General features: G+C 43.7%; 1 protein-coding gene across 1 annotated transcript in view; it reads left to right on the forward strand.

Annotated features, from left to right (window-relative positions):
- Positions 1 to 26028, forward strand: part of LOC146806102 (ecto-ADP-ribosyltransferase 5-like) — a 344837-nt gene extending 318809 nt beyond the window's left edge. Inside the window, exon 6 of the mRNA XM_085623440.1 lies at positions 23417 to 26028. Coding sequence (XP_085479566.1) covers positions 23417 to 23490 — 74 coding nt within the window. The 3' untranslated portion in view covers positions 23491 to 26028. The remainder of the gene's footprint in view (positions 1 to 23416) is intronic.
- The last annotated feature ends 724 nt before the right edge of the window (positions 26029 to 26752 follow it).

The following is a 26752-nucleotide window of genomic DNA, read 5'->3' on the forward strand; positions in this document are numbered from 1 at the left end:
CAGTCAAATTAAAAGGTGAAAACAAAGCAGTAGCATTCAAGTAATCCCAAGGGACTTTTCCCATTTTGAGAGCGTGTAACGTTCATGCACACTGCATTACTGATCTTAATTGATTTTGACCATGATACGACACAGATACATCATTCTGAACAATATCAATAACATATGACACAATGTTATCCAAGGTGTAAATGTGTGAGGATAGTGTACTGATGCTATTGTTGACCACAGCAAGGATTTTTTCTAAATTACCCTGATCTATTTGACGCAGCTGAAAAGCTGCCTCTGCCTGTGAAAGTTTCCAGATTTCGTTGTAAGCTTCATACAGAAACTTCTTCTTTCTAGGGGCTCGGGGATCCAGGAGAAAATTAGCAAAACTGATGTCGCTTGACAAGAGCGATAAATGTTGTTTAACTGACGACAAAGTGGAATGTTCCAACCATTGTTGGCATAATTTACCCACAGAATATGTGGCAGCTGTGCTTGATAGTGGAAAATGGGGATCCTCTCTAGTCTGCTTGAAACCCAGAGTTACATTATAAAAAAAAGTTGGCATTTGTTTGAACTTGTTGACCAGACCAACCAACTTGATTGGTCAATTTCAGAAATAATAAAAGTGTCATTGCGAAATAAGGCTTGTAATACATTGATGGTATAATTAGTCTGTGTGCTCCAATTGGCATATTCCGCTAAGGAGGGAATTGATGGAATGTTCAAATTATTAGCAGTCGCCAAGCCAAAACACGTGGTCTAGTGTACTGTATCATTTAAAAATACAATTTGAGAGGAAATCAGGCATGCACGATGCAGAGCTTCAGTTCCCTGAACCTGCCAAGCTTTTGTACCCCAAACTGATTTTAAATTAATTGTATCCTTCCAGTGGTCATAACCCTGTTTCGCCAATTCCGTTCTAAATGAAGTGGAGTAGATCAATTTAGTATGGGTAAGAATAAATTTGGGCTGTGATGATTAATGTAATTTAAAACAATAATATTCTGAATTAGATGTGTTATAATCGGTAAAGTAAGCAAATTAATTTTGAAGGGTTTTAGAACTTCCCTGAGTGGGAGTCGGACAATGTTCCCATTGGGTGTAATTAAAAACAGGTCTTAATGTGCTTGTTTTGTGTAATTAATGATACCCATAACGTTGATAACCGAACACATTGGCAGAATTTAAATACAAATCTTCAGCATCAAAAGCAGCATAATATTTTAAATCAGAAAACAAGGAATGCACAGCTTGCACATCTCAATCGTCAGAATGTATGTCCCGTGTTACCACATCTCCTAAGGAGACGCAAAATAAATTTGGAATCTTAAGCACTTCTGTCGGGCCATGGACTTCAAGATCAACGTAATCCCATACAATGCCATCTGAAATTGGGAAAGCCGAAATGTTCACTAGAGCTTGATCATGTTTCAGAACATGGGATAATGTATGAGGGGCCAGAACTCCATCAACCAAGTTCACAGCAGAGCGCTCTGGCAAATAATGTCCAATGATTAGTAAAAAGAACACAGTCACAAATCAAATTGACATGAAGATGAAAATTAGGACTAGCACTAACCAAATGTAGGTTCAAGGTAGGACCAGGTAAGTCCTTTTGAACCAAGAGATAAAAATACACAATTTTGTCGGTGGAAGTGTCAAATTGGAAGACGAAGAGGATGAGTCAGAAGAGAAGCTCGGATGATCTCCAAAATAACCACTTGCTGTTATATTAATTAGAGGTGGCTGTGCTGGGTCAGCGTGATGTTGTTGAGAACTGACACTAGTGGACTCATCTGTAGGATAAGTATACTCGACGTCTGTATTGGATGATGGAGGCAGGACGGGTGACAGGTCAATAGCAGTATCCATCAATTCCTCACTCACACGAGCATGAGCAGATGTGGATAATGGCAGCGGGTTCAATGAAATTGCGTTGCATGAAACAGTAGGCGTGACACTAATCAGAATCGTCCAAACGATTACCCTTCAATCCAAGTACTGGAACCGGTGCACGATAAGAGGGACCAAATTCTTTTTTGTTCTCCAGATTTTCTCATACCAGATCCCAATCTTAGGTAGCCAGCCGGCTACCGGAATCAGCAGTGCTGCATCATTGGAAGAGGGCAAATGTTCAATTGCGTAGCTGTCACAGGTCTTTTGAAGCTCTTGTAACATAGTAGAATGATTATCTACGTCTAAGGTTGTGGAAGCCGCCACAATGTCTAGACCATCATGGTCTGGCACAAACATTTTAATACCAAAGAGCATTTCGTATGGGGTCCGCCCACCCAGAGATCTTCTAGGGAGATTATTAAGTGCACGTTGAACCCCATACAAGTGGGCCTGCCAGTTCCTGCCAGTACCTAAGACTCTAGATGTCAAAGATTGCTTTAAGTCACGGTTCATCCGCTCCACTATGGAATTGCCCTCAGGCCTATATGGAGACGAAAACTGCACCTGCACCCCCATTGACTTCATCGCGTCTTTGTACTCCTTAGTGGCGAACGCTGGACCTCGGTCAGAGTGGAAGGTGCCACAGGCAAACATCCTTACAACGAAACGCAAATCTCTAGTGACATTTCGAGCATCCGCACTGCGTTTTGGCCAAATCCAAAGGAATCTAGTGCACAAATCAACTGCAACTTAAAAAATATTTATATGCAGTATCAGAAGAGAATGGACCGCAGTGATCAAGATACACACAGTCAAATGGCTGATTTGATATATACAGCTGTGTTTGTGGTGGGCGCGAGACCATGGATGGCTTGATTTGTTGACAAATGTCACACAAAAGTACATAATTATGGGTCTGTTTACATAAACCACACCACCAGTAACGTTGCTGTAAAATAGAAACAGTCGCAGACACTCCGGCATGTGCAGAAGCCATGCCTTTGTGTTCGGCAACAATCAAAGCAGGCCAGCGGTCCATGTTAGGAATCAGCCAATCCCCAACTTTTGGAATTGTTGCATAAGGAACTTGTTCGGGAGTTAAATGATAAGAATACTTTGAAGGAAAGCCCTGCCGTGGAGCAGTTCCATCCTTCGTAGCAGCAATAGCTGCCAAAATGTTATTATCAATCTTAGTCATGGATCTTGTAACTGCTGCTACGGAACACGTGGCTACTGCAGACTTTGCCGCCTCATCAGCCAAAGAATTACCAACAGCATGTGCTCCCACATGCTGATGGCCAAGAGTATGAATAACCTGTGTGAGTGGGAGAGCTTTTTTAAGTTCCGCCACTCGAACCCAAAGCATTTTATGCTTAATTGTGCAAGTGAATTCACATTCGGATCAGCAAACTCGAAAGCAAGAACAAGAGCATACAGCTCCGCCAATTGTGCCGTACAGTCCCCTGCCTAGGTATGCACTACGGAAGACTTAAACTCTCCATTGACAATTGTACCAGCCACAATTGCGCAAGCTGCTGAATTAGCGTGTTTAGAACCAACGGCCGCATGAGCTGATCCATCAGTATAGATGATACATTTGTATTCATTCATCCAAAGGTAGCAGAGACAGAGGAGGATGATGAACATGTTCATACTGCAAGAAATCCTGTGTCTGAAGAGAAGGATCAAAAATAAACTTGACATCCACCAATGTCAATGATGCAGCCCATTGTATCCAACGGGGGTGTAAAGCCTTAAAGTTTGGTGCACTCGCCTTAGTCACTGCTTCCAAAGTAGGGAGAGGGATGACCATAAGAATGCGTTTCTCTTGTGCCAGAGAGTGTTCTTTTATGATCACTGCCTGCACCGCGGTCAAAACTTTTTCAGTGTTGGAATATCGTAGCTGACGTGTATAAATGTGATTTGTAAGCAATAGGTACTGTGTCTCCCTCATTGAACGTTAAGTAAGTGAAGCCCACCGTTTCTGGTATTATACGTATCACCAGGTTTGTGGTATTGTCATGCGTCAACAAGTTGTTAGCAGCAAGCAGGTCTGTTTGCAAAGACTGCAGGATTGAGGTATGTTCCGGAAGCCAGCTGGCAGAAGAATATTGAGGTTGTATCAACGCATATTGCGGTTTGATACGCTGGGCATATTCGGGAATGTATGTCCTCCTGAAATTCAAAAATCCCAGCAATGACTGAAGCGTTTTCAGTGTAGAAGAAAGTCGCAATTGGGCACATTTCTCCAGGTCAGTGGGGGGATAACCCCCTACCTTCATTGTTGAGCGCGTAGCCCAAAAAGAGCACCGCAAATTGGGCGATGTGCGATTTTGCAAAATTTAATTTATATCCATAGTCGGCAAACGACAAAATAATGTTGTCGACTCGGACAAGATGGGGCATAAGTTCATTGTCCTTCAAATAAATGTCATCAATGTACGAGAACGCATCAGGGTCTATGCTATGCAGCAAAGACACAAGACATGCTGCAAAAGCCCCAGGGCTATTCTTATACCCCATAGGCAAACGTGTAAAATTTTGCTGATTTCTGACGGCAGTAAAGGCTGTCTAGTCACTGCTCTCAGGAGCCAAGTTGTGACTATAGAAACCATTGGAAATGTCCAGTGTAGTTTTTTTTTTTTTACGGATCAGTGTGTTCACCAACGCGGAGCTGAGTGTATTTTGTACTGCATATGTATGACAATGACTATTCAAGTGTCGATAATCTAAGACTATGCGATCTGATCTGTCAGGTTTTGATACAGGAAAAAGAGGATTATTCATCGATGATACACAGGATTCAATCACACCCTGATACTCCAACTGAGTCAGAATATCACTAACAGGAGCCTTAGCTTGTCGTTTGATTGGATACTGCGGCTGTGGCATAGACCATAAAGGGATCTCATGAACTGGTGAATATCTATCCCAGCCCACCTGATTATGGTAAACTGCCGAGGCAAGGGCCAAAGCCCACTCTGCTGCATAAGCCGTTGCATGGTACTCAGGGACATGACGTGAAAAACTCGGAAGAATCACGTCTTCCCCTTTCAGAGCGGATAACACAAAAGGTGGTGGCCAATCTGCCCCTGCTAACAAAATGTCTTATGAAGAGATTAGATTCTCCCCAAAAACCGCTGTGATTGTAAGCTCTATATCACCTTCAATTTGGAGAAATATTTCATAGAGTCTGTCCGGGGGGGGGCGCAAACCGGGTATCTGCGGTTTCTCCCGTAATGTATGTATCAGTTGCTGTCACTTCCAGACAAGGACGCAGTGCCTCCCGCACTATGGTAAACTCCGCTGCGCTGTCAAGCAGACTCACTTCCCATGTGCAGTCCAGGAGTCACGTTCTCACCGTCCGAGGCATATTTTGTTGTCAAAGCGGCAACTTTCTTCTTTTGATACTGGGGTTGAAAACGAGGCAGGTCCTCTTATTTGGCCTTAACATCATACTGTCGAGGCTGATCTCGTCCCTGTTGTGGAGCCGGGCCTTTTGTACGATCTTGGCGCTCCCCACCACCGACAAGTGAGTCACATGTGTCCTGTGAAGAATGGGGAGAGCGCTCACCAGGGACTTGAAATCTATCAGGAGTCTTAATATTTGTGTGGTCACGCAAATTATAAGCATGCTCAGAAGATTCATGTGTAAGCGAAACCAGCACGCAAACCTTGCTTCTGCTGTTGCTGCCCCTGTTTCTTATTTTGCAATAATCTTTGGTAATTCCCGTGGCTTGTCTGCGTCTGCTACAGCCTCCAAGCTGTTTGCAACTTGAAAGCTCACAGCATCGCCCTTGACATTGGCAAGGATCATGTCAGCAACTACGTCGAACATTCCCACCAATCTCATCCCCAGCTCCAGAGCCGCTTCGGCTTCGTGTCCATCTTGAACACATTTTATAACTGAAGGGAGTATGGCCATGGAGGGAGTGCTAAAACACTTTGAATACACTGCTGGAAATACCTCGCCCCAGGTGTTACAATCAGCTAAGTCTGGAATCAAGTCTTTAGACAGACTTATAGTCAGAATCCTGTGTTTCTCCACAGGAGTGGTATTCGGAAAAACAGCCTCTAGTTGTCCAAATTTTTCAGCAAGTCAATAAGGAAATTCATCCTTATTTGGTGGACGCTTGCCCATTACTGAATTAACCATAAGGGGACTGATGGTAATGCCACCAGGTCCAGCGGGTTGTGCAGCAACATCAGGTGGTCCCACATGGAAGTTGCTTGACATGAACTGTATGACAGCTCTATGTACATGTATCAAGGAAGTATGTAATATGCGGAGTTCTGCAAGCGTTGCAGTTCTACGATAACGCAGGTGTGGGGTATATCCAGCCCAAACTGGCCATGTGGACCAATCTATAGATAAAGGGCCTAAGCGGACCAGCTCTATTGGGTGAGGAAGGGCGCCATTAAACCAAATTTGGTGTTGCCAAGCCGTGAGAGGAACCTCAAGAATACTATACGGTTGATTGGCCCGCGGTGTTGCGGTGGCAGTATACTCGTGAAACAAGTTGTCTGTTCCATCCACTGCCCAAAAAGTGACCCAAGAATAAAATACCTCAAAGCGAAAAGCGAAAAGCCGGATTCGCTTCCACAACAAAGATTAGCGCTACACCTGCATAAGGTATTCCATATTGTTGTAAATAAGCCCTGAGCGGTGTGCGTGCAGGAGGTGGTATAGCAAATGCCATACTGAACAAAAAGAATATAACAACCTAGGCGTGGCAGTGCAGTAAAGGGTTAAAAGAAAGAAAAAGACCTTTTAAAATTTAAGCTTGAAAAACCTATACACCTTCACAATTTAGGAGGCTACACCATCACAGCTGTCTCCGGAAGCAGAAGTGAGGGATTTGTGGACAAGCAAAAGCACTACTCAGGAGTCCCGCAGATAAGAACCAGACCAAACGTTGGCAGCGCCATGTTGCAGGGATTCTGCACATACACAGAACTATGCGCAGGAAAACAGGACCTCAGTGGATAGGGGTACTACCTTCCTTCCACCCAGAACCGACTGGCTTTGTGTCTCATTTGTTCTCCAACAACATAACAAAGCTACAAATGATTAGACAACCCAGAACACAACACTCCTGACATTCGCCAGGATCGCGGTAACAAGACATACCCTTTCGCTCACTCATTCGTACTTGTCCACAATAAGAATTGTCGGAGTCACTGTACAGTTCAAAATGTTTATTTTAACTATTTGCTCAATAATGCAGTATACGAGCCACTACAGCAACACAATGCATAAACATAACACAGTTAGCATTGTTACAATACCGTAGAAAATGAAGGAGAAAATCATTATATGTAGACAGTGGAAAAAGGACTATAAGGCCTAACCACCCTCCCCTTGATGTGGTGAAGTTTATTATATAAAGGAAGATCTCTGGGCTTTGTCAGCAGAACCTTAGAGCCTAGATGGTAGGTTTACATCATAGGAAAATCATAGCTCTTCCCCAAGGAAAGGATTCCCTCCAAGTGTGTGTGAACAACATGCAACAACGTAATATCAAAGCACGAACTCTCTAGCAGTGCAGCTGTGTGTAGCATGTTTTGTCTAGGTAAGAGAGACTGACCAGAACAGAATAACAAGGGGCATGTTTTTCAACCTTGCACATCATGTTCAGACTAAACTCCAGGAACAGCAGAGAACACAGAAAGTAGACAGTTATCATGTGAACAGTGCAAACAGAGTCTTGCGAAATAAAGTCATGTAGTAACGTGCGCAAAAGCAGCATCATGGCAGCAAAGCTCATGCTAACTTAGCAATGTCGAGAATGACCCTAAGGGTCACATAACACCATAATACCTTCCTGGAGAGACTCTGGAACTGTGGTGTGTGCAACAAAGCATTGAGCTGTGTCAGTCCCTTTTTACAGGGGCGTACGTTTCAGGTAGCTCAAAAGCTGTACCAGTCTAAGATGTTTTCAGTGAAGCACGATGTGCTGCAGGGTTCATCTCTGAGCCCTATATTGTTTAATGTGTACCAGCAACTGCTGGTGAAGGTCATCGAATGCTATGGGTTTACCATGATCTCATATGCAGATGACACTCAGCTTATCATCACGCTGTCACAAAACCCTCCCAACATTGCCTCATCCTTGTGTCTCTGCCTGTGAGAAGTTGGCCTGGTATATGCTGGTCACTAGTTAAAGTGGCCACCTTGCACCAGTACAATTCGACTCTTATGGTAGATACGTTTAAGACAACCTTTTAAAGAAAGCTATCCTAGTGGTAGCTGTGGAGAGCAGCCTTCAGGCTAAGGGCCCGATTCACAGAACAAACTTAAGACAAAATCCTAAACTTACTACCATTTTGGTATTCACAGAAGGCACTGACACATTTTGGTATTCACAGAAGGCACTTACTCATTTCGGTATTCACAGAAGTTAGGAGTCCTAACCTTAGGACTCTTAAATGCCTTCTGTGAATACCGAAAGCCTTAAAATTAGGATTTTTCTCAGTTTAGGGGTAGTATAGTTAGGACTCCTAACTTTAGGACTCCTAAATGCCTTCTGTGAATACCGAAAGTCTAGGATTTTTCTCAATTTAGTATTAGTAAAGTTAGGAGTCCTAACTTTAGGACTCCTAAATGCCTTCTGTGAATACCGAAAGCCTTAAAATTAGGATTTTTCTCAGTTTAGTAGTAGTAAAGTTAGGAGTCCTCACTTTAGGACTCCTAAACTGAGAAAAATCCTAATTTGAAGACTTTCGGTATTCACAGAAGGCATTTAGGAGTCCTAAAGTTAGGACTACTAACTTCTGTGAATACCGAAATGAGTAAGTGTCTTCTGTGAATACCAAAATGAGTAAGTGCCTTCTGTAAATACGAAAATGGTAGTAAGTTTAGGATTTTGTCTTAAGTTAGTTCTGTGAATCGGGCCCTAAGTCTTTAGAGGAATGTAAAGCAGCTTGTTTTACCTTATAATCTCTCGAATTACTAAATGAAAGGACACCACACAGGTATATATATAAAATATACATGTATTTATTACTAGACACACTCTACTAATCTCTTTATGAGATTAGAAGTCAGGAACATATGCACAAATCAACGTTTCACAACAAGTTAAGCACAAATATGGCTGGGGCCCTAGGGGCATACCAGATCATATACTAAAAAAGAGGTTTAGGAATATCGACTTGTGAGGGGACAAGGCCTAGGGCCTTCAGAAGCGCTGGGGCCTCACTAATCCACCCAAGGCAGGTAAGTAAAGGACCCACGGGAGACGCATGCAGTGTGAGAACACAGCTGTGGATCCCAATAGACTTCAATGGAGCAAGTCGCGGTTGGAATTTTAAAGTTTTAGGATACTGCGGGAAAGTCTACAAGCAAGTCACTTACAGGGTAAGTAGTTCTAGAGCCAACACACACAGGAGCACCGTAGTGCAGGAGTTACCTCACCCAGGGAAGCCGGGTGCATAGGTGTCTTTTGGTGTCGGGTCGCTGCGCCGTTTTCAATGGGGGCCAAAGAAGACTTGCTGCTTGTGAAGACAGAAGAAGTGTCTGGTGGAATCCACGGCTGGATTCAAAAGAAAGAAGACCTGAAAGCAGAGGGGACAGTGTTCAAAGTCACTTGCCAGTGACCCGGGGCCAGGAAGCTGGATGCCCACAGTCGTCAGATGATTTCAGGTGATCACAGGTGTCTTGACTCTTCAGCCACGAGGTCCAGGAGGTGTGGATAATAACCAGGAGCTGGATTTGGTGTGTCCCACAAAGTTTGCAGCTTACTGCGGTGTCGGCTACCAGATTGGAGCAAACAAGCCTTGGCAACAGCAAGTCTTGAGAAAGTGTAAAAAGTCAGCAGTGCAGACCAGCAAGGTCTGAGGGATTCACCCAGTGAGGGTAAGTCAGGGTAGGCCTGGAGCAACCAGGGGAGCCCTTTGGTTTTGTAGAAAAGTCTTCAGGGGACCCACAAGCCAGTCGGCAAGGGATCACAAAGACGCCTCAGGAGGATTCACTCTACAGGAGCCCACGGTCACTCGGAACAAGGTAGGCCTCTGATCTTCAGTGGAAATCCTGCTGGAGGCTTGGAACATATATGGTCCAATGGACAAGTTTGTAGAATGTCGTGAAGGGGTTGAACTTGAAAATAGTGCATGGTACCCATGTATTGCGGTTCCTCATCACTTGTGGGGCCCACTTGCCTCAGCTTCACAGGGGACTCACAATGGCCTTGGAGAAGTCAGGAAATCCACTTCTGGGGCTGCAGAGACTTTGGACTCCGGCGGGAGTGGGCAAAGTTTGCGACTGTTGATGAAAAGTTTTGGTGCCTGCCAAGCATGGGAGTCACTCCTTGACTCCAAGGGAGATTCTTCAGTCTTCCAAAGGTAGTGGAACGTCGAAGGGCCAGGATTCTTCTTCAGAGCGTCGCCCAGGGATATCTAGTTTGCAATGGCAAGGGTTCCCTATCTTATACTAAAAGAAAGGCAGGGACTCGCTGTATGACCCCTCCTATGGGAGGGTCAGGGAAGTGGGTGGTTACACCCACCTCCCTTTGTCCAGTTTCACGCCAGAGCAGGGGCAGTTAGCCCCTGAACCGGTTTGAGCTGGCATATGCACAGAGGAGCCTACTGCTCCCCCAGTGCAGGATTTCAAAGCACTCTAGGAGTGCACCTACCCAGCCCCCATACACTAAATCCTGTCTGGGAGGTGGTCACACCTCCCTGTGACAGGATACCTATTGTTGGGCCTCCTCCACTGCGAGTTTCGGTCAGCAGCAGGAGGGCAGCCCAGTGTATGATTCCAAAGCGTTTGAGACCAAACACAACATGTTTTGATGCAGCCATCCCAGAGTTAGCATTAACCGCGAGGTTATAATGTACTTAAGAGTATATGGTTTAACCGCATACACAAACAGCCACAGAGAATAGACTCTGAGAGCTGCAGAGGGGCCCTGTTCAGGAAGAGGCACCCCCTCACATGGAAACCGAGCACCCTGCCCTCAGGATTGATAGGGCCTCCCTTAGGGGTGACTGATAGGTTTATATGTGTGTGCAGATAGAGATATAGGGAACCTATATCTCAGCGAGGAGTGCTAACACTACCTCACCCAGGCTGCAGTAGCAGGTCTGTGGTGTCAGATTTAGTATGCTTCCCAGGGGTGGCATAATACATGCTTCAGCCCCTGGTAGGCCTGCGAAGTACCTATGCCCTTGGTACCTAAGGTACCATATACTAGGGGCTCATAAGGTACCACAGTATCCAATCACTAGTGCATCTAATATGCACTCCAAGTTGTTTAGAGAGAACAGAGAGGCTGGGGCCCTGATTAGCAGGGTCCCAGCCAGACTATGGCCAGAAACCAGTGTAAACATCAGAAAAAAAGTGGGGGCAACATAAGGTGCAGATCCTACTCTCCTACACTGCCTCACAAAAGTTGCAAGATGGATGGACTGGAACTGCCTTAAGCTTAATGCTGGAAACACAGAGGTGCTGACTCTGGGCATGCAATCCAACATTTGGTCTATGGATTGGTGGCTCATGGAGTAGGGTCCATTACCTGAACCTAAAGCTAAGTTTAAGAACCTGGTCATTTGGTTGGACAGTAAGCTGTTTTTTGACAGCCAAATTACTGCAGTGATGGGAAAATGCTTTGGAATTCTGAAAATGCTAAGAAAGATTCCCTATCTCTTGCCAGAGTCAGCTAAAAAAAACACAGTGGTTCAGGCTTTGATTGTATTGAGGCTCGATTATTTTAATGTGCTATACCTGGGCGGTTACACAGGGTCGGATCAAGAGACTCCAAAGAGTACAAAATGTGGCAGCACATCTACTTCTGAATCTTCCTAGGCATGCGTCGATGGGGGATGCACTCAAGAAGCTGCACTGGCTGCCGGTTAGGCATAGGACCTCTTTAAAAACCCTTGCGCTATTGCCACAACTGCTCGGCAGGGCCGAACAGAACTGGTCAGGGACCTGCTCAATGTAGTTGAATCTGTTATGTGCAGGATTACTAGTATCATTCTCACGAATATACTGTCATTATTAGTGGATATTAATATTATCTTCTATAGTGTTGATGTAAAAAGTGAATAATGTTTATTAAATAATTGTAAGGGTGTCAAAGCCTTCCCAACCTTTGGGAGTATGTTGAAGAAAGTAGGTAATATTTCACTTGTCATGCAATATCTCAATGTCAGTGCCCCACTATAGGAAAGTGCCTCTTTTTGACACGGTCACCACCACTTTTTGCTCACTGATACTGATGTTGTTGATTGGTAGTGCACTGGGGGACTACTAACTAGGCTCCAGTGCTCATTCCCTTAAAATAAGGCAATGTTCAATTGTAACCCAATTGGCAAGGACTTTAGCACCCCTGTAAGCCCCTGGTAAATGGTACCTATGGTACTCAGGGCATGGATACTAAAGAGGGTTCCTGCAGTTTATATTATGCCACTCTCAAACACATGCATACTGCAATAGCAGGATATGTGAAATGGTGCAAACCACTGTGAAAACAAGACATTGTACATACCATGTGTGCACTGCCTACTCACACTGCAGATAATATATGTAACTCACCCCTCACAGCAGGCCTTAGAGCCTTATATTACATGTGAAGGCACATCTGCATGAGCAGAAGTACTCCTGTGATGCCTAGCTCCATTACTAAATTTTGCAAGTGTTTAGGGAGCCATCTTGAGAACATGTACTTGGCACTGGTTATTACGAGTTACCCAGCTACATGATGGCTTCACTGATAATAATGGTGTTTAGGATCAAAAACCTTGTCTTAATAAATCCATACAGATGCCACTATTGGATTTATTATGACATGCATCCTGAGGGCACCTTATAAGTGGCCCCTAAAAACCTACTAGTCCCTAAGTATGCTGGCTGACTGGTGTCTTCCAGCCTGCCACCAAGGACGAGTTTCTGACCCCCTGCAAGGGACAGCGCGTGCTCCCAGAGATCAGAAACAATGCCTACTCTGCCAGAATGTGTTTACACCTATTCCAGCAGGATGGCTAGTATTTTAGCATATCAAGGTCAGAGGTCTCAAAGCTTCTGCCACCTTTGATATGCAACCCCATCTTCTCCCATACCTAGGGAATGCCACCCTATTGCCCTTGTGCCCATTTGGCATCATAGCAGGTGGGAAATTAGATAGTCAGACGATGTTTCACACTTGCAGGCTAGGCACACCTCTAAGGTGGGCCACCTGAAGTGAACAGTTGAAGAAGGGTTTCACCATCTTGGTTTTGGTGAAACTAGGAACTCTGGTTCAGAGTTATGCCCACCCCTCACAGGAAGTGGCCATATAGGGGGTGTAGTGACTTCAGTGGTAAGTAGCCCATTGGCTACCATCCTACACTCCCATTAACTCCCCTAATCTGAGTATTTAGAACTCCCCACAACACCATTTCAACAGATTCATTGTATAACTGGAAACAGAAGAAGAACAAAGAAAAGCAGACACTGAGAGAACTGCAGACTTATACCAAACTTGGCGCAAAACCCTGCCTAACTGCTGGTACCTTGACAGCTGCAAAGACTGACTCATCCAGCAGCTGCGCATCCTTCCAAGCCCTTGGAGGACTGAGCAGCACTTTGCCAACCACTTAGCATCTCCCTTGGGGTGGAGGAGCCATCCCCCTGCATTTGCAGGTATCAACTGCATCTGTCCAGTACCCTGTGTTGTTTTCCATCAGGTCCATCGAAGGAGCAGCATGACAGGAGGACGTTTTTGTGGCTCTAGTAGGTTAGCCCTGCCTCTATGCTGAGTTTCGAGATGCCAGACCCTCCAGGAGCCTCCCCCACCAATACCCTTTGCACTAGGGTACTTCCACCAACCAAGGCATGTTTAGTGTCCAGTCTGGACACCAACACTTTAAAACCTTACCTGCAGTTGAGGGAGTTCAGAACAGATAATATCCACACCGAGAGTGGCCCTGCTGTTTCGTTTTTTGCTCTCCTTGCAGATCAACCAAGAACCGTAACAGCCTCTGATGCAAGTGTCCAGCCAGCCCAGCTCCTCTGCACCCGAGTCGGACAGCCTGGGTTAACGACTTTTGACTGCATCCACTTGGCTTAGGGGTCCCCATGAGCTGAGCCCCCCTGTGGGTTCTGCCAAACTTGTCCCCAAGTAGTCCATTGCAGTCTCTAGCTTCAGGTCCCTTTAAATTTGACAGGTGTAGCGCTCAAGGCTTCCATCACAAACAGCATCTCTGCATCCGGAAAATCAGGACAGGTAAACTAAAACTGATGTTGATACTTTGGACCGTGGCCCCCCAGCACCTTAAGTCCCAAAGGGCCCCAGTGAACTTTGACTGCAAGTACGATCTTGCTGCATGTTTTTCCTCCCATAGGTTAAAATATTGTAGCGTTCGAGGCTACCGCCTCAAATCTGACACCTGGAATATTTGCTGTTTTCTTGTAAATAGGATAACTCAGAAAGTACTTACCTGATCCCGAAGATCTTGGTGTCTAAAAATATATAAAACCTGTGTTCATTTTTTTAATTGGCCTCGGATTTCTTTTTGAGTGTGTGTCTCATTTATTGACTCTCCACCACAAATAGAGCACTTGGGATTATTAAAGTAAGTCCTGCAAACCAACAAGGGTCCTCTGGACTTTCTGCATATTGTACCCTTACATTGGTACTAATACATAAAAAGCCAGCTACCTACACCCACTGTGTGCGAAGAGCAGTGGAATGGAAAGGAGTGGGGGTAAGATAGAAAGGAAGAGTGAAAGTAGAAACAAAAAACTAATTGAAAACTCTCCCTTTCCTGAGATTAAAAGTTCTCTCCCCTCCAAAACCCTTCATTCTGATCAGAGTGTAGAAGGACACAGTTTCCTGAAAAATCCCTTCCCCGATAGTAGCATTTTGAATTTTACATTACCCTTAATTAGTCCATAAAACTAACATTTTAAACTTGCTAACATTCATGACTTTGCTTCTGTGGTACACAACTAGGGTATGCGAAGCTGTAAGGATGAATAGCTCCCTGTACTAAAGACTTGATTTTGTGTAACAGACTAATTGTTTCAAGTTTGATATCCATTCAGTTAACAAATATATCCAGATCTCTCTCTGTACAAGAGTGAGATTAGGTTGATAAAGGAAGGAGACTTGCAGTTGGTGGTCGGCATATGTTAACCTAGTGGTTTATATGTCACCATCACTTGACAGGTTAGTTTGAGTTGGTAATAAGACCATGGAGAGCCTATTACATACAAGTGCCAGCTAAATTAGTGATAACCTTAAGAATACAACCTGGTTTGGGGATATCATCTTGGCTTAGAATTACTATTAATTTATGACTGTTGGAAATGGCCATCTCTGAAGGGTCACCCCAAACGTTTTGCCTTCCTTCTTTTTCTGACCTCATTTTTGCTGGCTTTAGAAGACTACACACGTTACCATTGTTAAGCAGTGCTAAAATGATTGTGCTCTCTCCCCTAAACATGGTAATATTGGTTCTTCCTTAATTGGCATATTTAATTCACTTATAGGTCCCTAGTAAAGTGCACTATATGTGCCCTGGACCTGTCAATTTAAAGGTACTGGTGCCTGCAGCACTGATTGTGCCACCTACAGAAGTAGCCCCTTAACCATGTCTCAGGCCTGCCACTGCAGAGCCTGCGTGTGCAGTTTACTCCCACTTTGACGTGCCATTTAAAACTCCTTGCCAATCCATAAACTCCCCTTTTCTTACACATACGTCAACCCTAGAGTAGGCCCTAGACAACCCTAAGGGCAGGGGGCTGTGTAAGTAAAAGGTAGGACATGTATCTTTATAGTTTGCATGTCCTGGTAGTGACTAAGAGCGTAATTCATTATTCATTGCTGTGAGTACTGTGAGGCCTGCTCCTCTCACAGACTAACCTTGGGAATTTCTTTATGCACTTTTAAGTTGTTATTCGTGTATTTATAAAGTGCATACATCATCCCCAAGGGGACATCCCAGTGCTAGAACCAAACTGGGAAACTCTGCAGATAAATGCCCCTAAAGAGGGTACAGACACATTTTCAAATGCTTACTCAGCACAAAAAGGTCCTCCATAAGTCGCATTTCCAAAGGAAGGGAATTCCAATGAAGTGCAGCTAAATTACCAAAAGTGCGGCCACCTATCCTGGCTTTCCTAATTCTAGTACTGCAAATCTGAGCTTGATGGGAGGAATGCATTACTCTACTAGACTTATGGATGTCCACTTTGCAACGCAAAATAGCTGATCCTGACTCGTAGAGTGACTTGTGCACATAACAAAGTAATTTAAATCTGACACTTTTCTGCACTGGGAGCCACTGCAGCTGATTGCGGCAGGCTGAGGCTGAGCTCCTTTGGGGCTATTACAAATCAGTCTGGCTGCTTTATTCTGTATAAGTTGCAAGCGATTGAAGATATAGTCAGCCATCCCTCAGTATAAGATATTGCCATAGTCCATTCTGTTCAGAATGAGAACCTGAGTGACTGTCCTACGTCAGGATAAAGGGATCCATCTGAATAGCATCCTCAGCATGGTAAGAGACTATAGCACCTTCCGCATACTGAGTTTAGGTGGTCCTTAATAGAAAGGGAGTCGTCTAATATGACTCTTTACGGGTCTCTTAGCTAATGGAGCAGCACCAAGGGAGGTAGACTACCAGGTGTCATTCCAGACTTTGTCCGTCCCTCCAAACAACAGGACTTAGTTTTTTTCTGCGTGCAACTTCAATGTAAACGCATCCAGCTAGCCACATGTGAGAGACAGCCCAAAAGATTCTCACGATTTTGAGGGTGATTCTCGCTAATGGTAATAATGAGCTGGGTATCATCCGCATAAGAATATGTCTTGATGCCCCAAGATTTGACAGTATTCGTCAAGGGGGCCACATAGACATTAAACAGACACCGGCTTAGAGATGACCCTTGTGGACCACAACAATTAGTCGGTAATGGAGTTGATTTAAGCAAAGCCAAATAAACAGAGTAAGATCTGTTGGACAAAAATGCTCCAAACCATTGTAGAGTGGTAGAATGCAAGCCTGCTTCATGAAGCCTATGAACTAGCTGTGAGTGATAGACAGTATCGAAGGCAGCAGACCGATCTAAAAAGATCAGGTCAACAGCCTTGCTCTGATCTGCGTCTGATCTAATTCTGTCTACCACTGCCAGCAGGGTAGACTCTGGGCATTTTTTGGATTTAAAGACAATTTGGGAAGAGTACAGAATATTATCAGGTCACAGAAACCGCTATAGTTGAACATTAACTATCCCTTCAAACACTTTCACTAAAGAAGGCAAAAGAGAGATAGGACGCTAGTTGGAAAAATCATCAGCTTCCACTCCAGCCCTTTTCAAATAAGGCAACAGAAGAGCAGATTTCCAACAAAAAGGGAAAGCAGCATTTTCCAAAGATAACCTAAACAGCCAAGTAATATGTGAGCTTAAAACCGGGGCAATTCTGGAGAAAAAACATACAAAAAGACAGGGGTCCAAAGGGAGTCCTCATCTCAATCATGGTCTTTTCCACTACTTCTTGAGTGAGTTTCTGGAATTCACCCCAGTGAATAGATGTTATGGGGTGAGAACTGAATTATTTCATAAAGAACTCTGCCAGGGAGGGTTGAGTCTCAAAAGCAGAGAAGATCTTATCAATCTACTCATGGAAGAACTCTGCCAGGTCTTCACACCGCTGGCCCGAGATTTTAATATTTTGACTCACAGGCTGAGATAATTCCTTAATTATCTTAAAGAGTTCCTAGGAGAAGCTACTATTCTCTTCTAATATTCTAAACAATGAGCTGTTTTGGCAATCATTAAGCTTATTATGATAAGATTTTAGAATGCCTCTAAAGGCTGTATGATCCAGTGAGGATTTACAAATCTACCAACAATGCTCTAACGCGTTGCTCTCCCTCTTGTCTTGCAGCCTGTCTCCAATACACGTCTGGGGTGGATGACAACTACTCTTTGTGCATTCCGTCTAGACAGCCATAAACACAGGAAGGCTAGGTGTGTCATTTACATGCATCTGCATTGTGGTGGGTCTTCCTGAGCAGGGGGGAAGGAAGGACCTGACACTTACAATTCAATAGATAGTGTCCTGCCCTCACACAAAGCACTCATTTACCCCCGTAGCTAGTTTGGAGACAGGGCTGGTTTGCAAGGATACTTGTGCACTTCAAAAACCACTCTTTGAATCCACCCCCATTTCAAAGGCACCTTTGGGTATAAGCACTGGGTGTCTTACACCACCAAGACAGTACACTTCTGGACCTGTGACCACTCTACCAGGAAGAATAGCCGTGGTGATGCTAAAAGGACTGCTACGCTGCTGGACTGCTGCTTTGCCGAACTCTGCCTTGCTGTGCTCTGCTGCCTGCTGTTGACCGACTGGGTGAGACAGACTGGTCCTGCATCACTTGAACACAGAGTGACTCCATGGCCTTGCTGGCTTTCCTCCTGTTCCCAAGTCTCAGGGATATGACAGACTTGAACCACCTGCATCTGCACCTGGACTCTACAAGCCCTGAGTCTGCCCTGGCAAGTGGTGCCATCCCAGGCCTAGACCCTTGGAAGCGAGGCCGTTAGGTGCTCAACAGCCCGCACTCACACATCCACATCGGCTTCGGCACATCCTCGCCGCAGTGTGGGTCAGAACCAGTGCACTCTTGTTGTGGCGTGTAGTGGACTTGACGCACCGCTGCAGCATGACCTATGCAGCCTTGACAAAGAGGGCATTACTCAGATCAGGGTACTTTTGTTCAGCATACCCATGGAGGTTCCAGCTGCCGGCCTCCCTCATGGTCGGCGTGAACTCTTGGCTTTGTCCTGGTCTAGTGTGACCCGAGAACTCGCTTAAGTGCTTATTGCTTCTAAGTGCACTTCTGAATTTTTGATTCCACCTGATGGATCTGCATCAAATAAAATTTGTATTGCAATGGCTATTGAAAAGATTCTTATAATTTTGATCTTGTTTTATTCATAAAGTCATAGTTTATTTTTCTAAACTGTGGTGTAGTCTTTTTGTGGTGTTTTCACTGTTTTACTGTTTAAGTGTTGCACAAATACTTTACACATTGCCTCTTAAGTTAAGCTTGACTACTCTGTGCCAAGCTACCATAGGGTGAGCACAGGATAATTTAGGTTGTGCAGTGACTTATCCTGACTAGGATTGTGACTCCTGCTTGGACAGGGTGCATACTCTGCCAAGCAGAAAACCCATTTCTAACAATGACGTAAACAATAACGTGCAACATTTTTATGCCAACTGTGAGACATGTGGCTGCTGCGTATGTCCCTTTCATTCTAACCCCTTCGCTCTTTCGACTTACCAATCTTACAAAAGATACGAGTATGACACGTACTTGAGCACTCCTTTTTGTCTTATTTTTCTTGGTAAACGTAGAGGTTGTTTGGATAACTGTTATGATAGTTCACCTCTCAAGTGTCTGTATCGGTTGAATGTTATTTGAGACAAATGATTGCAGATCTGCTGGATCATTGAAGATCGAAATTTCCCTTTTTAAACAATTTGGAATCTTGAGGGATTCACAAAACAAAAGGGGATGTCAAGCTCTTTCAGCTTTGTCTTAAAGGTGAGACCTTTTCTGCGTTCAACGTTTTATTGACATAGTCTTGTGCAATGCCAATTTGAGGCCTTTCCAGGATATATTCTATGTCTTTTTCACATGGTTTAAAAAGGGGCCCCCTTCCTGCACAAAACAATCCTGAGAGGCTTTTTCCTCTTTATATATGTGCTGCAGAATGTAGAACACATTGAAAGAGGAAAAAACGAGGAGAAGTAAACATATTTCTCCTCGTTAAACCTCCCCTTGGGTGGCGTATCTTTTTGGTGCATTCCCAGGTTTACAATGTCTTGTAAATCTGGGAATGTGTCAAAATACCCTGGGAGTTTCGTGCGAACAGCCACACAATGCCCATGGAACGCCAACCCAGGGCTGAGTAACACAACACAGCGATTTGCTCTGCATTGCGTTACTCCATATTTTTGGAGCCACTCAAAATCACATTGGTGGCTTTGTGTGGCTTGAAAAATATAACTTAAGGTTTGTGTTGCTCTTGCACCAATTTGCGTGGTGCAAGAGAGATGCAAACCGGGTCAAAAATATGGCCTCAAGTTTCTAGAAACTCCACGTAGGAGATTGTCTCTGGTTCTAAACTCTCTGGAATGATGAAGATTGTGAGGTTCCCCTGTGGTTCTAGTCTTTCAACTCTATGATATGTTTTTATTGTGCCTTAACTTTAATTGATAAAACTCCTTTTTAGGGCTCGCTGCTTAGGAAAAAGACCTTTTGTAATCGGCACAGCTTTGCGGGCAAAAACGTGCACACGTTGCATTGCTTTCAATGGCAATGCGTGCACGTTTGGTGATTCCCTTGCGGGAGCGAGCAGCGGCGCCATATGTTAGCAATTATCGCGCTTGCTCCCGCAAGGGAATCGCACTACCCCCACCCCTCCCACTTGTTAACCCGGAGTACTGTTTCACTTTCGCGGCCGCTGGCCGCGCTTGTTGATATATCTCACAAAGTCAGGATGGACCACCAGAAACTTTTTCACATCAAACTTATCAGCAAAATCACCCCTTGGTCGGAGTCTGTGGCAAACGAATACAGCGGTTGATACTTAGGGTCCCATCTGATAAAGTGTTAAACGCAAAGAAGCCATTCGCATGCTCATGGCTTAGGATTTTTGTTGCTTATCTGTCTGCAGCTGCCTTGACATGGAAGCCGAGGAGAGAGAGCATGACACATACTCAAAGTTTTGTAGTAAGATTCTAAGCCAGCATTTTGTGTTTCCATCGCAAAATCGAGTGGCAAAATAGTGTTTCACAATAAAATATGCAAAATTTCCATTACTGCAATATTGTGGCAGCTCACAGTGCGCATGCGAATCCCGCCATTACCCCATGACGTACAGGTTACGCTACACACAGCTCCTGGGCACTCCACCAATTAGTGGCTTCAAACTGAAGCAGTCTATTCGGTACAGAAGGGGAGGTGAGCTCATCTTTGGGGATCCGATGATGCCCTTTGCAGGCGCATGCGAGGGATTCTTGGAAATGAAACACCAGTCCACAGTTTGAGGCTGCGAGGCTTTGTAATGCAGAGAGAGAGGAGCACTGTTTAGAAGAAAGGACCAATGCGAGGCTACACAATTGTGATTGTGGGCAGGCAATTTAAGGAGCCGCAGGTGACCCCGCACTTACCTGTTCCCTTCAGCATCTCTTTGTCTAGGACGAGCGCCTTTAACCACGCAGAATCTCTCCCGGCTTCCGTGAAGTGGGTGTACCTCGTCTCCTAGGATACCCACAAAGGAAGTCTTTAGTGCCCGGCTTTACATGCAAGCGGTTATTAGAAATGCACGGGGGCGCCTGCCAGTCACTGCTGTATTTTTTGTTGGTCCGGAGCCATCTTGTAAACTGTGCACATCCAGCATTTGAGATGGGCTGGTTTCCTCCCACCTGATCTCACCCTTAAACTCAAATCCTACTGCTGCAGGGCGTTGTGACACCGTGCCCGTTATTAGGCCCCCCTCGGCTAATCCCGAGGCAGTTCCTGGGCAGGTGCAGCCTGGTGTAGTTACTGCCTCTGAAAACCACCCCGCAATGTTTGCGCACAGCTTTCTTAACATGTTTGCTGAGCTTATTGTTGTAATGTGTGATAAAGCAAAGGTGCTCCGGCTTTGCAACACTTCTGACCAGTACTGCGAAGAATGGTATACAGGAGTAAATTCCCTTCTTCGTATTTTTTAAATGTAGTTATCTTTAATTACTAGAACGTATAACTAATTCCTTGGAGAAATAAAAACGTCTCCATATGTAACTTAGATACGACCTCCAAACCCCCAAACGCCTACATTGCATATGAAAGTAATCTACACAAAGTTCATGTTGTGGAGGGTTATTTACAGTGTTCAATAAAGGAAAGTACAGCGGCTCTGCTGCTCAAAGTCTGCCATGTAACACGATGCAAAGGAATACGCGTGAGGCATCGTAAGATTATTGAATGTGCACTCACAATTAGGAGTTTTAGCAGGTTAGTATATGCGGAAAATGTCCTCTAAAATGCAATTTTATATCCACATTTTAAAAGGCTTCCTAGGGAAACCTCTCCCAAACATTTGTTTTGTGTTAGGGCTCAGCCACTCTGCAAGTAATGGGACTGGCGTGAAAAGTGTCGCCCATGCGGCTTTCCTTTGTACTCTGTCCCTGACACTTGTTGGTGACAGGGAGCCTCAGGACTAGCTTCCTCTGCTGGGGGGTATGATTATACAAGAATTGATTGCCCTTAGCTGTCATTCAGGTAAGACTTACCTCCAAGACCATATCGATCTCATTAAACTGTGATGTTCCAGTACAAAATGATGCTGAAATAACGTTCCCTACATTGGCAATAACCCGCTGTTTATATGTGTTGCTGCTGAGCAGCGTCCTTAAAGAGCATTGCTAAACAGAAGATCTTGTCTTTCAAATGCGGAGCCGAACTATTGGCTTTACCAGTGCTTTTCCCCTCTCTTAAGCTGTGATGAATGCAATAAGGTTGAAGCAAAAGCACCTCAAGAGGGTCACTGTGTGTGTGCGCACATGAAGCTTAACAAAAACAAGCATTGGCATAGCCAATAGGTCTCGCCTTTGGGACCTTATAAGTGTTTAGCCATGCAACACTTGATGGTGTTGCACCAAGGATATTGTGCTGGATAACTAAACACTTATAAGGTCCCAAAGGCGAGACCTGTTGGCTATGCCAATGCTTGTTGTTTGTGCCATTGAATCATTTTATTCTCCAGGTGCCTTATCCTAGTGGCTTGTTCTGAGATTCATTTTGCAAGTGCCTTGAAGTCCTTCCTTTTGCCCTTGCTTCTCTTTATATAATGTCTGTGTTAGACTTTGTACCTTTCACCAGGTCGTACAGCGCTGCAAGCCTTTGTGGAATTCCTTTCATATTATCTGTCAGACCAGCTCATCAGGTTCTGCCCGATTGCCCTATAGGCCAGTCCGACCTTGCAGACAGACCCCAGAGGCATCATCTGAGAAGAGGAAGGCAGGCCCATGTCCGGGAAAGTACACTTGAGAATTCTGTGAATGACCTTGTGAGATCACTATCGCCCAGAGATGCATATCAATTACACATTTCCTAACTACTCCTGAGACCAGGATAGAAAGAAAACGGTGGGACGTGTAATAGAAGACTCTGCTAGCCCAGTGGAGTTCCAAAATACCAAAACATAATAAATAAACACATTTTGATTATCATAATCACATTTGTAAACAGGTAAGTGGGTGGAGTCTCTGAGGGTGGATCACAGAATGGCTTGATGAAGATGCTACTTAAGAACCAATCATGTGCAGTTTCTTAGCAGCTGATGACGTATCTCATATGTGGCCTCTAATTGTAAATCAGAAGTATGCTATGGTATTCTTTAATGTTAAAAGATGAGGAGACTCTGGTATCTCGCATTATAGACTGACACATTGAGGACCTGTTGATAAAGCCCTTTCGTGAAAGTTCTGTCTGTATCATTTATATTAGTCATAAATAATTCATAATTTTGTATTCACAGCTCCTGGAGGTCAGAACACTTTCCCTGTCACCCTGCTCCTCGGTGGATTGTTGATGATTCCGCTGGCGTTCTAAAAATGTTCTCTAATAATGAACTGCTTTTAAAATATTCACAAATTTGAAACGATGCAGAGAGCTATTGCATTTAAATGTATTTGTGATTTCTCTAAAACAATAGTTTCAGGGTTAATGAATTGTCGATTATGTCCAAACATATTGTATTACGTAATGAACAATGTGATTTAAGCTACATAAAAAACAATGAAGGTGACATACCCACAACATATTCAGAAGGGTGTGGTTTTAGGAAGATAATTGTTAGATCCTTTTTGGGTTTTACCATACATCGCACGAACAGATGACGCATTCTCATAGCCCCACATATTCCAAAAGAGACTTTACGTCGTCATCCCACTTCCTCGCACAGTCCATATGATGGCGAGCCATGTCTGGCAGAAAAGCAGCCTTGGTGGCCTTTTAGAGCTAATCTAACCCATCCGTTTTACAAGGAGAATGCAAATGTGGTTCACTGAATGTTGGTGCCTCAGAAATAACCTTTGTTACAGCACATATCGCAATAGCAAGCTGTGCCATAAGCCTTGCACACCCTTTGTAATATATATCTCTCATAGTGTTGACCTTGTAATCAAGAGAGGAGTTCTGCTACCAGAGTAAATAAGTATAAACACCTAAGTCCGGTTTCTGAGACGCCACTGCCCCCTAACGCCTTTGGAAATGTTTGCAGATAATATTCAAGCACTTGCACTGTGATAATACGCTATAGAGTGAGACCTTGTTTGTAAGTCTTTTTCTAGCGCCTCCACCTCGTCTCTCGAACACACGAAGGCTGGGGCAAGTATATTTCATTTCAGGCGCAGCTATCCATAATGCGTTAGCCTTCGAGGATGCCTAGTATGACCCATAGATACCTCTCACCACCTGTGTGTTTCTTTATGTATAGACCTATACATGTATGCATTTATAATTATATGAATGAATAATGAGTTTCATATTTATAATGACTCGAATACTGTTAATAATTATCAAATACAATTATTGTATTATGTGGAGAGTCTCACTCAGTACATGAAACTATTTTCAGTGAGTGGGGTTACATATATGTTAAATAATATTAGGACACTGGTAACCAAGTTAAGCAAGTTGACCAAGGTGATTAGTTCTCAGCCGCACACATGGTAACTCATACAACGACTTGTCTACTATACTCTCCTGTAGTAACTCTGGTTATCAGCTGCCAAGAACTGAGTAATCGCTTCTCTAACTCAAGAGTCTTTACTGATCATAGTGCAGGAAGACCATTGTCCTTACATCAAACGTTGCTGAGGCAGAAAGCACTCTAGCCTTGTCATAGTACTTCCTGTTAGCCTTCCAATGACCAGTCTCCCTGCAGACCGCTGTGCCTGCTGGGGCAGGATCCATGGTGCAATAGATGTTCACAGGATTTCAATGAGTCTAAAGTGGTTTGCTGTCAGAGACATCTGCCAAGCATCTGTTCATTGAAGCTTCCTGGGTCTGTCCTGGCTTCACACATGTATGATGACAGCCGTGTTCCAGTGATGTAGGATTTGCAGCTATGGCCTGCTGAGGATCTGAGTGAACTCTGCTTGTTACATCCACTGTGGTAAGAAGGTCTCCTACATGGACTGCGATTGAAATATTACAGAATATTTATCCTGGCTTTAAAGCATCGACCTACATTTCTAAATGCTTATTGGTGTTCAGCACATTTAAGTTGGCATATTAGATATTTTAGCCTTTCTATTAATGCAGATTTAAACATAATTTCTTCTGTGTAGCTGCCATAAAAACCAACACAACCCATTTACTTCATTTCACCGAGTGTCTGCAGCGTAGGAATAAATACTGTTAATCACAATGAAAATTCATTTTGTGACACAAATGTCATGTAGGCTCCATAAATATCTGACTTTTGGAGTCTAGTGTTTCTGTTTCCCAGAGGCAAACCTGAGCTGGGACCTGATCCCTCTACCAAAGCTGTGATCTCTGCATGAATGGTGCATGAATCAAAGAAATAACTTTCTAGTTAAAAAGAAATGCAGACAGTACCAGATGTGAGACACACAGAAGAACTGCACCTGCGAATCTACACTTCTCACAGAAGAAAAGTCATAAGGGAGCATAAATGAATGTATCCAAAGTAAATAATATTGTTAGGAAACAGCAAAAGAGGATTAGAAGAAGGAATCCTTACTATTTTCAGATCAATCTTTCCTCACAGCTCACACACCATGAAATGGAGCGAATTCCATCACTGACAGAGACAGACAGCTAAAGGAAGCAGGTGAAATTGATGGACTCAATTTAACTAAGCGTTTTTGGACAAACCAGATAAAAACAAAAAGGCAATCCGTTGTTGAATTTATGAAGATATATTTGTACAGTTCTGCATGATGATTAATTCGCTTTGCTATTTTATTCACTGCACAGATTACTTTTTTATGTTTAATGTGCAACAGTACTCATATTCAATGCTCGTCTTTCTATTTCTCGTTTAATGAGCGAATCATATTCAATGTACACCTCTTTTTGAAAATATGGCTTTTAAAATAAAAAAACATTTGCAGTAGTCAATCTTTGTCCTCAAAGTTTTTTAACTACGATCTTTCTAATACATCTTTACTGTAAACCATTTTACTATTAAACAATAATGTGTCTACCTTAAATGGAATGAAACTTACTGAAAACCATGCATAGCTCACAGAAACTTTGCAGATGTTAGCTGATTGACTTTTTACTCTTAATTGCAGTATCCAGACATTCATAGGTTAAGACTTGCACTGATGATCTAAATATCTCTAGTCCAAGGAATTTGTTCAGACAAATTCTACACACGCACTGTAATTCACGAAGAACATAAAGAGTGATTTTTTCCCAGTCAATGTTTGTAGCATGTTAGTTCAAAAAGGCACGCAGAATGTTGAAAAATACCAAATACATGTTTTCAAGGTTCAGTGTCTTTAATTTCAAACTGGTTCCTTGTTCGAAGCTCATAGAATAAATCTTTGCAATACTGTCCTGGAGGACATTTTCGTGTTCAAAAGTTTCTTCTTATATGCAAATTGAAGTCCAAAAGGTTTCATTAACAAAATAAAATGAAATAGTCTGTGAATCACAGAGTCAACTGGCCAGAGAACAAATGTATGCACTAGTGAAAATGAGTATCTAATGCTAAGTTCCAAAAAGAGAACAAACAAGGGCAACATTTCAAAAGTGCCCCCTATTATAGAGAATGTGCTCTCCCACCAGGGCAGCTGCAAACTCGTGCTCTCCTGGGGGCAGCGCATTCAAGCGAAAT

This window comes from Triturus cristatus, chromosome 8, assembly GCF_964204655.1.
Source record: "Triturus cristatus chromosome 8, aTriCri1.1, whole genome shotgun sequence".
In the NCBI taxonomy this organism is placed as follows: Eukaryota; Metazoa; Chordata; class Amphibia; order Caudata; family Salamandridae; genus Triturus; species Triturus cristatus.